This window comes from Malaclemys terrapin, chromosome 12 (assembly GCF_027887155.1).
Source record: "Malaclemys terrapin pileata isolate rMalTer1 chromosome 12, rMalTer1.hap1, whole genome shotgun sequence".
NCBI lineage: Eukaryota > Metazoa > Chordata > Testudines > Emydidae > Malaclemys > Malaclemys terrapin.
Window position 1 is genome coordinate 33732980 of NC_071516.1, and position 15426 is coordinate 33748405.

The following is a 15426-nucleotide window of genomic DNA, read 5'->3' on the forward strand; positions in this document are numbered from 1 at the left end:
TGATTTGTCACATTTGTTGTCTGGTCACCCAAGGGCCATTCCTGGTCGCTTTGGAGAGTGTGGGGAAAGCCCGGCCCAGCCCAGCCAGGGGCTCATGGGATTTGCTGGGCTGGTATTTGGCCACCCATCAGGACTCCTAGCTTCTGTTCCTGGCTCTGGAGGGGAGTGAGGGCTAGCGGCTAGAGCAGGAGCTGGCTTGCTGCTGGTCAGAGCTAGGATGGAGGGTAGACCATCATAGGCGTGCGCACGGGCACACCCTAATGCAGGGGTGGGCAAATGGTCCCCCTCTCCAGGCCCGGCAAGCTGCGGGGTCTGCGCTCCCCGGCCAGAGCGCCCGGCCGAGCGCAGCAAGCTGCCGGCCCCTCCTCCACCTTTCTCCCTCCCCATGAGCCCTGCCGCCGCGCGCCCAGTGCTCTGGGGGCCGGGGCTGTGCGCGCTTCCACGGGGCAGCGTTTGGCTCCGCGGGGAGGCAGACACCCTCCCCCCTCCCCTGGAGCCCTGCTGCCCCGTGTGCAGTGCTCTGGGGGCCGGGGCTGTGCGCGCTCCTGCGGGGCAGCGTTTGCCTCCGTGGGGAGGCTAGGAGCCTCATCTTATGCCATGGTAAGGAGTCTGGGGCCGGGGGGTTGGATAAGGGGTGGGGGGAGTCAGGGGACAGGGAGCAGGGTGGGTTGGATGGGGGTGGGATCCCGGGCAGGAGTGTTAGGGGCGGGGGGCAATCAGGGAGTGGGGAGGGGGGGGTTGGATGGAGCATGGGAGTCCAGGCTGTCAAGGGGCAGGGGATAGATAGGGGTCAGGGGACAGGGAGCAAGGAGGGTCCTGGGGGGGCAGTTAGGGTGGGGAGGCCTCTGGAGGGGGTGGTCAGGGGACAAGGAGCTGGGGGGGGATTGGATGAGTTGGGAGTTCTGGGGGGGCTGTCAGAAGGCAGGGGTGTGGAGAGGGGTTGGGGGAGGCAGGGAGCAGAGGGGGTTGGATGGGTCAGGAGTTCTGGGGGTCCTTTCAGGGGGCGGGGAGCGGTTGGATAGGCGTGGGAGTGGATAAGGGTCGGGGCAGTCAGGTGACAGGTAGGGGGTAGGGTCCTAGGGGGGCAGTCAGGGGACAAGGAGCAGGGAGGCTTAGCTAGGGGGTGGGGTCCTGGGGGGCAGTTGGGGCAGGGTCCCAGTAGGGGGTAGTCAGGGGACAAGGAACGGGGGAGTTGGGGGTTCTGAGGGTGGCAATCAGGGGACAGGAAGTAGGAGGGAGTGGATGGGGTGGGGCTAGGGTGGGGCTCCCTGGGTGCACACCCTAATGAAATGGGCTGTGCACGCCTATGGAGACAATCAGGACTCTGGGGTATAGCATCCTGTCCCTGCCACAGACATTCTGTGTGACCTTGGGCAAGTCACTTCAGGTTGCCCTGTGCCTCAGTTTCCCCATGCGTGAAATGGCTATAATAACCTGTTCTCCCAGCCAGCAGAGCAATTCACAGCTCTGTCAGGGCAGATGGGAGCCAACAGGGTTACTCCAGATTGACACCAGTGTCACAGAATCATAGAAGATCAGGGTTGGAAGGGACCTCAGGAGGTCTGTAGTCCAGCCCCCTGCTCAAAGCAGGACCAACCCCAACAGATGTCGCCAGGTCTTTGGGGCGGGAGTCAGTAACAGCCCCCAGCAGCTTCACTCTTCGGGGGCCCCTGTGGGGCTGCCGGGGGCAGGGCCCGGCCAGGAGCAGGCGCTGTCAGGGGGCTGGCTCTGGAGCGCAGGCTGTGGTGCCCAGCTCGGGGGTTCCAGTAACTGGGGGAGGTGCGGGGGGCGGGGCCCGGCATTGGGCAGATGGATCAGGGCTGGGGAGGGTCCCGGGCACTGCACAGACACTGACAGCCCCAGCGGTGGGAGACTGGCCGGGCCAGACCTCTCTGACAGCCCAGCCCCTGGTAGGGCGCAGCCCACTGCTAGAGCCACCCACTCCCCCATCTGCCCCTGGGAGGGGCTCAGCAATGTGGCTGGTAACAGCCCCCCGCATTGGCCCCAGGGCTTTCCATGGGGCCCCCCTCCCAGAACGCTCCTGTCCCCTGCACCCCAAGCAGCCCCCGCCCCCATGGGGCTGTTCTCCTGGCATAGTGACATGGGCACTGCCCTCTGCCCTGGCACCGTGTGCCCCCCCAAGCACCGAGATGCCCCAAATCCCAGACATGGCACACAGCCACCCCCTCCCCTCCAGGTCTGGCTTTCCCCGAGGCCCTGGCACAGGCATGGGAAGGACTCAGGGGTGACCTGGCCTGTCTCCTTCCCCCAAGCAGGATTCCCCGTCCCAGGCAGCCCTGACTTTCTGGAGGGAGCGCAGGGAGGAGGTCACAGAGCCCCAGGGCTGTGAGGAAGGGGAGCTGCCATGTGGCGACTGTCCAGGTGAGGAAAGGGTTAACCTGCCCTGGCGCGGTTGGTTGGTGCAGGGGTGCCACCATGTGGAGTGGCCCTGGTGATGCCATGAGCGGTATGTGGCCTGTGGAGCCCCCCATGCCCTGCCCTCTCTGGGGCCAGGTGGGAGGTGGTCACAGCTGCTCTCCCTTTGGGGAGAGTTTGTGGGGGTCAGCCCCTGGGTCTCAGCCCCATAAACAGTGATTGGTTAATGACCCCAACACACCATCCCAGAGCGTCCCTTTGCCCCAGTGCCGGGGTGGCTCTGGGGGCTGTCTACTGGGCGGCAGTGATGGGAAAGGATCTAGAGGGCACAGCGGACAAGCAGCTGGACACGAGCTACCAGTGCAGTGCCATGGCACCAGGGGTCGTGTAATCCCTGGATGTGGAACGGGTATAGTGAGCTGGGTGGCACTGGGAGGCTGACACTGAAAACCTGTGCCTAGTTCTGGTTTCCACATTCTAACAGGTGGGTGGTATATTGAAGAGGACACAGGGAAGAGACACACGCACAGTTTGAGGGCTGGAGAAATTGCCCTCGAGTGACTAACATAAAGAGCTAGATCCGTCTGGTTTACTAAAAAGCAGACTCAGTGTCTCAGCCAATAATCACATGACTCCAGGGGCTGGGACTTTGAGGAAAACACCACATAGAGGCTGAAAACATGAGAGCCTCATCTCTTTTGTTTGTCCATGAGGAAGTGAAGTGAGTGTGTGATCGTGATCTCTAAGTACCTACCTGGGGTAGAAAGCCTGAGTAGAGGGCTTTTCAACCCAGCAGAGGAAGCCAGAGCAAGATCCAGTGGCCGGATGCTGAAGCTGGAAAAATTCAGATGAAAGAGAAAGTGGAAATTTTTCACTGAGGGTGAGTAACCATTGCAACAATTTACCAAGGGCTGCGGTGCATTCGCCAGCACTTGAAGCATTTGCATCAAGATGGCTGCCTTTCTAAGGGATGTGCTCTAGTCTGGACGTGGTGAAGGAATCCGTGGGTGAAATTCTCTGGCCTGTGCTGTGCAGGGTCAGAATGGCCCTTTGGCCTTAATACCTGTTCGGCTAAGGCAACATGGGAAATGGGGTGTGTCACGGAGTATTGGGGGACTCAGGGCCCTGCACCCCCGGCTTCCTGCGATTCACCATGACTCTCAGCCAGCCAGTAAAGCAGAAGGTTTATTTGGATGACAGGAATACAGTCCAAGACAGGTCTTGCAGGCACAGACAACAGGGCCCCCCTCAGTTAGGTCCAGCTTGGGGTCCCAGGGCATCCCAGCCCACCCCCCTTTGGGGGGTCAGAGCCATCTCTGCCTCCCAGCCATCTCTCCAGCCTGCTTCCAGCCTGCTTCCAGCACTCTCCCTTCAGCGACCCCTCCCACAGCCTTTGTTCAGTTTCCCGGGCCCCGGAGTCACCTGGCCTCCAACCCCTTCCTGGGTTCTCATGTTACAAGCTTAGGTATGTTCCCTCAGGCAGACTCCCATCCCCCGATGCAGACCATCCTAGTCACACTCGCCTGTCAGCATTCACACACCCCAGCAAGAACAGTCCCAGTTCGTCACAGGGTGTTTGATGGAAAATACCTCGTTTTTAAAGAGCTTAGATATTTTAAAATGGAGGGTTAGACTATTGTGGAAAATCCAGTGTCATTCTCTTTTGGGAGTAAGAAATGGGAGATTGAAGATGTCCTTCACTTACTTTGTAGTTTTCCAGTTTCTTAGTGATTGTATACAATGGGGACAGAGACCTTTAGCTGACATTAAATGACGTTTTGTTCTGTGTGAATTAGTCTTAGGACAGGCCCTAGCCTCTCTGTGTTAATAAAGTACTTTATAAAAATGTATAGCGCAGGCCATAGAATTATTATGTTATAATGGTTCAAAAAAGAAACTATTACAAAGGTGACAAAAGAAACCACTTACACACCTTATATGCTTTTTTGCCGTGTGCTGAATCTACGGAGAACAATTCTATTCATGCCAGTATACTGAAATGCCATCACAGAGCAGAAGGTCAATGCCCAAGTTTTTTGTATATATGGTTTTAGCTGTTCAGTTATGACACCCTTTTGTAAATATTTCAAGGAATAAAAAGCTTTGGAAATACTCCCTTGCTTTTCTTACCTAGTGTTTATTTCTGCTGCTAAACAAAAGTATCATTTCCTTCCTTTTTCACACTTTTTCGTTAGACCATCGTAATGATGGCTGCATTGGAATGGATGCAGAGAACTCTCTTACGCTGGTCTCTATCTTCTGTAGCATATTAGCTGTTCAAGACTGTAGACTTTAAAGAATCTTTGTCCAATCTGCTGTCAAGCACATCCTCACAGCCACTGACGTTCAGATTGATGCAGCTGGAGGAGCAGTTCCATGGATGGGTGAACTCCAGGTGTGCAATTATCTCGGGGGGGGGGGGGTTCTCTTCAGAGCGGTGTGGCCTAGTGGATAGAGCAATGGACTGGGACTGTTGAGATCTGGGTTGTCTTCCTGGCTCTGCCCCTCCTGCTTGGGTTCGCTTGGGCAAATAATCCCCCCCTTTTGTGCCTCAGTTTCCCCATCTATTAAATGAGAATCATGCTCTGAAGTACTTTGAGATCTACTGATGAATAGTACCAGGGATTAAAGTGCAGGACTCTCTTCAGCTCCCAATGGCCCAGAATATTCAAAGCCCTCCTCCTCTGTTATGGATGATTCAGTTTTTCTCTAAAGTCAGACATTCAGCAGCCGTTCTCCTTTTCCTCTGCTGACACCATTTGCTGGCACAACTTGCTGCTGCCCTACCATGACCCATGGCAGTGCTGGGAAGGGTAGAAGTTGGGGTTTGTGTCTCAGTGTGAAATGCAGCAACATCTGCCTTTCTGGGTCCCTTCGCTAGGCTGTGTGCAGGGGGCGGGATGTCATGTAAGCTACTAACACAATTTAATTGTGGAAATATATAATGCTAATGGGATGACTCTTCTCCTTAGTGTACCTGGGACAGGGGCAATATGTACTGGTGGTCGGGGAGCCACACCACTTCTGTGTATTACTGTAGCATGGAAGGACCCCAGTGGTGGGTGCTGCACAGAGAACACAGCACCGTCCCTGCCCCCAGAAGCTCACAGCCCAAGTGTAAGGCAGAGGCCAAGAGATGGATACCGAGCGAAGGGGGAGCACAAGGAGACAGTACTGGTCAGCAGGATGGGCACTGGGCTCCACTCTCCAGGGACCTGTCTGGTTTTTTGTAGGGCTCACAGGCGAGGAGAGTTCTGCGGAGGGATGTGAAGGTAGCTAATGAGGCTGCTGAAGGCTCCAGTTCCTGCAGGACTTATGGCTGCACCCCTGATGCTCTTCTGACACCCTGCGAATCTGACAGCTCCTCAGCTTTGATCGAGAGTATCTTTCCGACACCCTCCGAGGCGCAGGGTGATGCAGAGAAATTGGTGTGGCCTGGTGGCCAGCGCACAGGCTGGCCCTTAGGCTCTATTCCCAGCTCTGGGTAAGTCCCGTCACATTCCGGTCTGAGCCTCAGTTTTCCCCATCTGTAAAATGGGGATAATGCTGTAACACTCTTTGGGACTGATGGATGGTAAGGGCTGGGTCTTGTAAGTCAGGTCTGCTCTAACTGAAATGGTACATTGGCATAGCTTGGTCGGTCAAGGGTGTGAAAAAACACCCCAACTTCCCTTTACCGACAGCCTCCCCAGTGCAGACACAGCTATGCCAGTGGAAGGCGGCTAGTAGTGTTCCAGGAGGGGATGTTCCTACACTGCAGAAAAACTCCGGTGGGTGAAGGCTGCATCTCCCCTGCGTGGCTGCGCTGGTTAGTCTCCATAGTGTAGACATGTCCTTAGCTTCTCAGCCATGTCTTTATCTTCCTGTAATTCCAAGTCACCGCTCAGGCCCTGCCAAGTTCCTTGCAGGCTTCCTGCTCCTGAGAGAATCTCTTGTTTGGTTTGCTAGCCTTGCCTATTTGCTCTTCAAATTCCCTCCAGCACTCCTGATTTCCATGTCACCTGTGGGAGTGGCAGACGCTCTTTTCCTGGGTTTCCATTCCAGAAGGATCTCGTCTGGCTCACGTCACATCCGGCCACGCAACCATCACAAACTGTCCTGCCAGCATCACTACTGCCGGGGTTTCAAGGTGCAAAGGGCTGTGTGGATGCTCCGACTTGGGTTCAAATCCACCTCATTTTGGTTTAGCTTAAAGCCACGTCTACACTTGGGAGTGTTAATTCATTCGTAGATTCCAAGGCCCTGTGATCATCTTGTCTGACCTCCTGTATAACCCAGGCCAGAGAACGTCCCTGAATCAATTCCTATTTGCACTCAAGCAGCTCTTTTAGAAAAACATCCTATCTTGATTTTAAAATTGCCAGGGATGGAGAATCCACCACAAGCCCTGGAAGTTGTTCCAATGGTTAATTACCCCTCACTATTAAAAATGTGCACCACTCTGAGTTTGTCTGGCCTCAACTTCCAGCCACTGGATCTTGTTAGATGTTTGTCTGCTAGACTGAAGAGCCGTCTGCTGTCACATTTCTGGTTCCTCTGTAAGTATTTATAGACCGGGATCAAGTCACCTCTTAACTGTGGCTATACCAGCAAAAAACCCAGCTATACCAGTGTGAAAATGTTTTTGCTGGTATAACTTATATTGCCTCAGGGCGTGAAATGAGCGATACCAGCAGAGTGCTTTTGCCACTTTAACCGCTTTGCTAGTACAGAAATGTCATACAAAATCACCCCCAAACAGCAGTTGCTGGTGAGGTAGCTGTGAAGCGTAGCCCTGGCCTACCTCAAGAAGAAACAGATTTAACCTGCACTTTCATCATGTGAAATTGGATCATCCACACCAGGGCTTCTGAAGAGGAGTAGGGGATGTGGTTCCCGCGATAACAAGGCCTGGATTCCACGCCCCAGAGGTCCCTGCCAATCTCATGTCCTGTGGATTTGCCGTCAAACACCTCCTTCAAGCTCTCCTTTGCTGTGAGGCCTTCAATAAACATTTTCATTATCATCTGTTAAACTTTCCCCATCTTTTTCTTGTACCAAACCAAATCAATTCCAGGTGCCAACGCATAGAACAAGCCAAGGGCAAAAAACCTCTATGCCAGAAAAAAGGAGAGACCACAGACCAGATCTGTAAAGGGATTTAAAAATCCCCAGGGGCCTTCGGTGCCTAAATACCTTTACGAATCTGGCCTCTAGCTATTGACATAATGCTTGGATTCCCACGACAATATTCCCAGCCCTGTATCCAAACAAACATATATAGAAAAAAGAGGAACTCCAAGTCAAGGGGGAAAAGGGTGGGGAAGAGACAGGGAGGGGTGTGAATTGATCACCTGCCTTTCATACATGCAGCCTGCCGGGATCTTTAGTCCACTAGTTCTAGGAAACTGGCCAAAAAAGCCTACCATCAACTTGACAAGGGTTTGGCGGCTGGTGCGCTGAGGTGGCTGCCCATCATCACATCATCTTGTGCTCCCCCATCAGCCTGTCTGGATCCACCAGGGATGGGAGTTTTGTCCTGCGTTTGTACAGTGCCTAGCAGTGGGGGAGGGGGCCCTTAGTCTCCTACATGGGCTGCAGCATTCCCAGGCGGGCAAGGCTGGGGTCTGGATTCTGTTCCCAACGGGGTGGGCCTGTGAACTCCACACCCAGCATGTCCAGCTCTCTGCTCCTGTTTCACTCCGGGGCATGCGTGTCTCACCTAGCTGTTTGTTTAAGTGCCTTCCATTCTGTGTCCAAGGAGCATGATTTCCTTCCTTTTCAGCACAGGGCCCTGCGAATCCCCGGGGGGGGATCTAATAACAATAGGCTGTTGGGGGAGACTCCAGAGCTTTAGGAATGAATCCAGACTGACTCCTGGGGCAGCGGGGACCATCTGTCTGCTCTGTGTCTGTGCAGCGCCTGGCATGGGCGGCCGCTGGTCTGCCAGGGTGAGTGTTGGACAGGTCACAGCTGCTCCTTGGCGCTGGGCCCTGGACCACAGTGGTGTGAGCTTGGGTTCGGTGTGTGACCCCCCCACCCGGACAGACCCAACCCCAGCCCAGTGTGACTTCCAGGTGGGGGTGTGGGCAGCTAGGGCTGCACCTCCCCCTGCTGTCCCTATCTGAGGAGGGCCGGGGACACTGGAGACAGGTGGGGAGGGCAAGAAGTTGGATTCGGAGGGCTGTGGGGCACAATGGGAATAGGGGAAAATGACAGGGGGTGAAGTGTGCAGGGGAACAAGAGGAGATGTGGGGGCTGACAGTGTGAGGAGTGCAAGGGGGTGCAGAAGGGCTGGGGCAAATGGGGGGCAGGTGGAGGGGTGCAGGGGGGTGGGGAGCTGTGGGGAATGGGGGAGGTGGGGTGCAGGAGGGCCGGGGCAAATGGGGGTGCAGGTAGAGGGGTGCAGGAGGGCCGGGGCCAATGGGAGGCGGGAGGGGTGCAGGGGGAAAATGGGCATTGCGGGGGGGTGGTCAGGGCCAGGAGCAGCCGGAAGGGGCAGCGGGGCCCCAGCAGAGGGGCGGGGGCTGCATTTACGGGCAGGGGCCGGGCTCCCCTGCAGGCCCCGGGGCCGGGCCAGCTCTGGGCCCGCCCCGGGGGAGGGTCCCGTGGGGCCGGCTATGGGGCACAGGGCGGAGTCCCCGGGGCTGGCGGCAGGAGGGTCCCGTGGGGCCGGGGTTGCAGCCCTGGGCGGGGGGTGAAGCTCCAGGTGGACCCCGCCCCGGACGGCGCTGGGGCTGCCGCGGAGCCTCCTGCTCACCCGGTAATTGCACCCGGCGGCGGAGCAGCTGGGGCTGGGCGCAGCGTGGAGGGCTGGGCCGGGGACCTGGGAGCCATTCGGGGGGCTGGGCAGGCTGGGTAAAGCGGGGGGGGACCTGGGTGCAGTGGGAGGCTGGGTGCAGTGGGGGGGTTCTGGGTGCAGAATGGGGGGATGGGCAGGCTGGGTGCAGCGGGGGGGTCTCGGTGTCTGTGGGCTAGGCATAGTGTGGGGGCTGGGTGCAGCATGGGGGGTTGGGCAGGGGCCATGGGTGCAGTGTGGGGGGGGGGTTGGGGACGTGGTGTAGTGTGGGGGGCTCGGCAGGCTGGGTGCAGCATGGGGGAACTGGGGGGTGGGTGCAGGGTGTGGAAAGCTGGATGTTTGGGGCAGGTGCGGGGCTGGCACAGCGTGGGAGGGGGATGGGTGTCTGGGGCAGAGGGGCTGGGTGTGGGGTAGGGGACTGGGCAGTCGGGGCGGGGGGTTGCTGAGTGTCTGGGGTGGTGATAGGGTCAGGTGGGTGTTGGAATATCAGAATGTTGGGGGGGCCTGGCTGGGTGGGTGGGAGTGTCTCTCTGGGGCTGGCTAGAGGTGGGGGGCTGTGTTTCTGGGGATGGGGCCTGGCTGGTTGGTTTCTTGGGGCCCGGTTGGGGGCACCTCGGGCTCTGTCGCTGGGGGCACTGGCCGCTCCAGTTCTTTTCGCTGCCAGGGCTGTTGGCTAGAGAGTGACCGAATGTTTCCCCAGCGACACAGACACCAGATCCAGGGGCAGCAAATGGGCAGAAGCACCCCCCCCTCCAGCGCTCCCCCACTGACTGCCCTTCTCACCCTGGCAGGCTGCAGAGCCCACCCGGCTCACTCATGGCTGCGGCAGAGCCCGCTTGGGGAAGGGACTCTCAGCGAGCTGCGGGTGAGTCTGCCCCAGGGAGGGGGTGATGTGCCGGAGCCCTGCCTACTGGGGTGTGAGCCGCATGGGATGGATAAGGGAAGGGGAAATCCCTTGGGATGCTCAGTAGGGGGCACCCAGTGCAGCCCCATCGGTGAGGGGCTGTTGGAATTGGCCTCCCAAGGGCTTCCCCTGGTGCAGCGGGAGCCTCCAGGCAATGACAGTCACCCTGGGGCTGTAGCTCCTACGGAGTGTGACCTCCCCCAGACACAGGGTGGTGCCACCCTCCCATCCCCAGGAGGTCTCCCTGACCTCACCTCTTTGCTTCCTCCAGAAGGATGCTCTGTCCCCCTGCTGGACCCGGCGTCCTGGGTGGAAGGGGAGAACGTGTGGGTGCTGGAGCTGCAGCCCTACGGCGATCCCAGTGGTGAGTGAGCAGCAAGGTTCTTTGCCCTCGGTACTTGGCACTGGGGCGACCGCTGCTGGGTCCAGTTCTGGGGCCCACAGTTGAGGAAGGAGGTTGATGAATTGGAGAGGGGTTGGAGAAGAGCCCACCAGACTGAGGAAAGGATAGAAAACCTGCCTTACAGCGATAGATCCCTGGAGCTCGATCTCTGTAGCTTAACAAAGAGAAAGTTCAGGGGTGACTTGACCACAGTCTATACACAGCTACGCAGGGGGAACAAATATTTGATAATGGGCTCTGTGGTCTAGCAGTCGAAGGTCTAATGCAAGCCAGTGGCTGGACGCTGAAGCTAGACATGTTCAGACTGGAAAGAAGGTGTGCCTTTTGACAGTGAGAGTAATTAACCATTAAAAGCATTTACCAGGAGTGGTGGTGGATTCTCCATCACTGACAATTTTTCAGGCAAGATGGGATGGTTCTCTTAAAGGGCTGCTCTGGTACAAACCGGGATTGATTCTGGGCAGGTCTCGGGCCTGGACTACGCAGGAGGTCAGATTGCATGCGCCCTCCTGGCTGCACCCAGGTGGTCCCCCGGTTGAGGCTGGGACTCACCTCTGGTTGCATTCTGTGTCCCAGCAGGTGACGAAGCGGTAAAGCTGGAGCCGCAGGGGCCGTTCCTGAGAAGCTCTGTGAAGGCTGTAAAGCAGGAGACGCCGAAGCCAGGCGTAGCAGGGATGCCGGAGCCGGAGGGGCCGTTCCTGAGAAGCTCTGTGAGGGCTTTAAAGCAGGAGATGCCTGAGCCAGGCATAGCAGGGATGCCAGAGCCGGAGGGGCCGTTCCTGAGAAGTGCTGTGAGGGCTGTAAAGCAGGAGATGCAAGAACCAGGCGTAGCAGGGATGCTGGAACCGGAGGGGCCGTTCCTGAGAAGCACAGCGAGGGCTGTAAAGCGGGAGACATTGGAGCCGGAGGGGCCGTTCCTGAGAAGCTCTGTGAGGGCTTTAAAGCAGGAGATGCCCAAGCCAGGCATAGCAGGGATGCCGGAGCCGCAGGGGCCGTTCCTGAGAAGTGCTGTGAGGGCTGTAAAGCAGGAGATGCCGGAGCCAGGCATAGCAGGGATGCTGGAGCCAGAGGGGCCGTTCCTGAGAAGCACTGGAGAGAACATTCCCTGGATCCCGGAGCAGGGCAGAGCTGGCGGGAGCCAGCACCGGGCAGAGAGGAGGAACACTCCACGGAGGAGGCAGGGTAAGAACAGCTGCTATGACCCTCTGCCGGGGAGGCAAGGGGGCAGCCCCCTGCGGGACATCACTGTGCCCCAGAGCGCAGCTGCAGGGGGGCCACCCCACACGTGTGCCACCTGTGGAAAGAGTTTCAGCCGCCGCTCCAAGCTGAGCTCCCACCAGAGGAACCACACTGGAGATAAACCCCACAGCTGTGGGGACTGTGGGAAGGGCTTCCTGTGGCGCTCGGACCTGCTCCGGCATCAGCTCATGCACACGGGGGAGCGTCCCCACCACTGCTCCCAGTGTGGCCGTGGCTTCAGCCGGGCCTCGCGGCTTCTGCAGCATCAGAGAGTCCACATGGAAACCAGCCACGGAACAGAGGGCAGCCCAGTGCCAAGTGTGCTGCAGGGAGTACACGGGGAGCCTGGCCATGGAGTGGGGCGGACCCCAGGGCTGAGCGAGGGCCAGAGGGTCCACTTGGAGCCTGGCCATGGGGTGGGGCAGAGCCCGGGGCTGAATGAGGGCCAGGGAGTCTACGTGGAGCCCGGCCACGGTGTGGGGCAGAGCCCGGGGCTGAATGAGGGGCTGGGAGTTCACGCAGAGCCCGACCATGGAGTGGAGCGGAGCCCAGGGATGAATGAGAGCCAGGGAGTCCACTCAGAGCCCGACCACGGAGTGGGGTGGAGCCCGAGGCTGAGTGAGGGGCAAGGAGTCCACGTGGAGCCTGGCCATGGAGTGGGGCGGAGCCTGGGGCTGAGTGATGGGCAGGGAGTCCACGCGGAACCTTGCCACGGAGTGGGGCAGAGCCTGGGGCTGAGTGAGGGGCAGGGAGTCCACGTGGAGCCTGGCAATGGAACAGAGAGGACCTGGGCTCTGAGTACGCTGCAGAGAAGCCATACAGAGCCTGCCCATGGAGGGGAGGGCAATGTGGAACAGAGCCCAACTTTGTTTGCACTGCAGGGAGTCCATGGAGAGCTCTGTCATGGAGCGGGGTGGAGCCCGGTGCTCACCACACTGCAGGGCATCCACACAGAGCCTGGCCACAGAGTGGGGCGGAGCCTGGGGCTGCATGAGGGGCTGGGAGTCCATGCAGAGCCAGCCCACGGAGTGGGGCGGAGCCCGGGGCTGAATGAGGGGCAGGGAGTCCTCGTGGAGCCTGACCATGGAGTGGGGCACAGCCCAGGGCTGAGTGAGGGGCAGAGAGTCCATGTGGAGCCCAGCAATGGAGCAGAGAGGACCTGGGCTCTGACTACGCTGCAAGGAGTCCATGCAGAGCCCTGCCACGGGGCGGGGTGGAGTCCAGTGCTGACTACACTGCAGAGAAGCCACGCGGAGCCTGCCCATGGAGGGGAGGGCAATGTGGCACAGAGCCCAACCTTGTTTGCACTTCAGGGAGTCCACGGAGAACCCTGCCATGGAGCGGGGTGGAGCCCGGTGCTCACTACACTGCAGGGCATCCACGCAGAGCCGGGCCATGGAGTGGGCTGGAGCCCAGTACTCACTACACTGCAGGGCATCCATGGAGAGCCAGGTCATGGAGCAAGGTGGAGCCCAGTGCTAACTACACTGCAGGGCGTCCATGTGGAACCCTGCCACGGAGCAGGGTGGAGCCCGGTGCTCACTACGCTGCAGGGTGTTCATGCAGAGCCAGGCCACGGACCGGGGTGGACCCCAATGCTCACTACACTGCAGGGTGTCCACGCAGAGCCAGGCCACGGAGCAGGGTGGAGCCCCATGCTCACTACGCTGCAGGGAGTCCACGGGGAGCCCTGCCATGGACAAGAATGGAACCCAGCCCTGAATGCATTGCAGGGCATCCATGGGGAGCCCAGCCACAGCCCAGAAGGGAACCCGGCACTGATTGCCTTGCAGAGGGTGCACGCAGAGCCCTGGCACGGCGCAGAGGGTAATGTGGCACAATGCCCAACTGTGTTTGCGCTGCAGAGAATTCATGCAGAGCCCTGCTACGGCACTGAGGGACCCGCGGCCCAGAGCCTGGAACTGATTGTGCTGCAGAGAGTCCACGGGGAGCCCTGCCATGAAGCAGAGGGGAGCTCAGCCCTGATTACCCTGCAGGGAGTCCACGGGGAGCCCTGCCACGGCACCGAGCAGAGCCCGGCACTGCATGCAGTGCAGACAGTCCACGGGGAGCCCTGCCACAGCACCGAGCAGAGCCCGACACTGAGTGCAGTGCAGACAGTCCACGGGGAGCCCTGCCACGGCACTGAGCAGAGCCCGGCACTGCATGCAGTGCACAGAGTCCATGGGGAGCCCTGCCACGGCATCGAGCAGAGCCCGGCACTGAGTGCAGTGCAGACAGTCCATGGGGAGCCCTGCCATGGCACCGAGCAGAGCCCGGCACTGAGTGCAGTGCAGACAGTCCACAGGGAGCCCTGCCACGGAGCAGAGAGTCCCATGGCCCAGAGCCTGGCGCTGGCTGCGCTGCAGAGTCTCCAGGCCAGAGAGGCTCAATGTGTCATCACTGAGCAAGGGGGAGGCCTGGCTGAGACCCCCCCATCCCCCGTGGCCTTGGTGCAGGAGAATCTCTTCCAATGTCCCGAGTGCCAAAAGTGCTTCAGCCGCAGCTCGTACCTGGTGAAGCACCGCCGGATCCACGGGGCGGGGAAGCCCCACCAGTGCCCCCAGTGTGGCAAGTGCTTCAGCCAGCGCTCGTACCTCTGCAAGCACCGCCGCATCCATGCCGTGGCAGCCGGCAAACCCCACGAGTGTGCGCTGTGCGGCAAGCGCTTCAGCCTTCGGTCCTACCTCTGCAAACACCGCCGCATCCACACAAGATAGAGCCGGTCCCCGGGCCCTGCACGGGCTGTGCACAGCACTGGAGCCAAGGGGCCACCGCCCCGTACCCACAGAGCCATGGTACAAACAGCCCATGGAGCGTGCCAGCAGAGCCCACGACACAGAAGTGCTACCGGCGGAGCTGGCAGGCTCCTCTCTCCGGCACGCGGTGGGAAAGGGAGCGCTGGGTGAGGCTGGGGCCTTGTGGGAGTGGCTGGTGGGAACAGAGGGGAGAACTTTCTGTGCCATGTTCTGTAGTGTTTTCTGTCAATAAACAGTTTCGAAGAGGGGGAAATGCTCCCTTGTAAAGGAGTGTCTCCTCTCTGCAGCTGTTCGGGGGCAGGGCAAGGGCCAAGGCCCTGCTGTGAGAGCAAAACAGCCTGACCTGCATGTCCTGTGTGAGCCTCTCCATTGGGGGGGAGGCCAGCGTGCTCACGCAGCCATTCCTGAGGGGGAACAATTCTGTCGCGGTGCAGCCCGTAACCCCTGCTAGAATGCAGCTACTCTGGGGCGTCAGGCTCCCAGCACCTGCTGCGATGGGGTCTAGTCCCCCTTTAGGAGCCCCAGCTTCCATCAGGCCCTGCCACTCTGGTCTCGGGGCTACGCCCGGGCTGGGGCAGCACATGGGAGGGGCAGTGCGTGGAGCGGTGAGTGTCTCTGCTCCTGTGGGAGGCCAAGGGGTCAGAACCAGGGTTGGGTTCCCCCACAGCCACAGGAATGGCACGGTGGTGCTGCTGCTGCCCCGGGCCTGGGATTGCCGGGGTCCTAGGGCTGCGCAGCTGTAGGGTGGAATTTGGGAGCTGAGGGCGTCAGATACGCTGAGCTAGCGCCTGGCAGCCCCTCTAGCACTCATGTCTCCTCCGCAGACCGGCCCTGGCTCATGCCGGGCTCCGGGGCCTGCTGGAGAGCGCCTGCTACAGCATTATAATGGCCTTGGCTGCTGGGGCCCCTGGGCCCGCTCACTGTGGGGGCTCCCTCACTGGCTTGTGTCCGGACCCTGTGCACAGTC

The 15426-nt window shown here is 59.4% G+C and overlaps 1 protein-coding gene across 5 annotated transcripts; it reads left to right on the top strand.

The window, feature by feature from the left end:
- The first annotated feature begins 8958 nt into the window (after positions 1 to 8958).
- LOC128846405 (mucin-1-like) lies at positions 8959 to 14726 on the top strand. 5 transcript variants are annotated; one of them, XM_054045478.1, is made up of 4 exons: positions 8961 to 9118; positions 9946 to 10019; positions 10330 to 10422; positions 11038 to 14726. In XM_054045478.1, the coding sequence occupies exons 2-4, from the start codon at positions 9971 to 9973 to the stop codon at positions 14418 to 14420; spliced, it is 3525 nt and encodes a 1174-aa protein (XP_053901453.1). In that variant the 5' UTR covers positions 8961 to 9118; positions 9946 to 9970; the 3' UTR covers positions 14421 to 14726. The 5 variants fall into 5 exon arrangements, with proteins under 5 accessions (XP_053901450.1, XP_053901452.1, XP_053901453.1 ...); XM_054045475.1 differs by having other exon boundaries at positions 8959 to 9118; positions 9946 to 10422; XM_054045477.1 differs by having other exon boundaries at positions 8959 to 9118; positions 9946 to 10422; positions 11041 to 14726.
- The last annotated feature ends 700 nt before the right edge of the window (positions 14727 to 15426 follow it).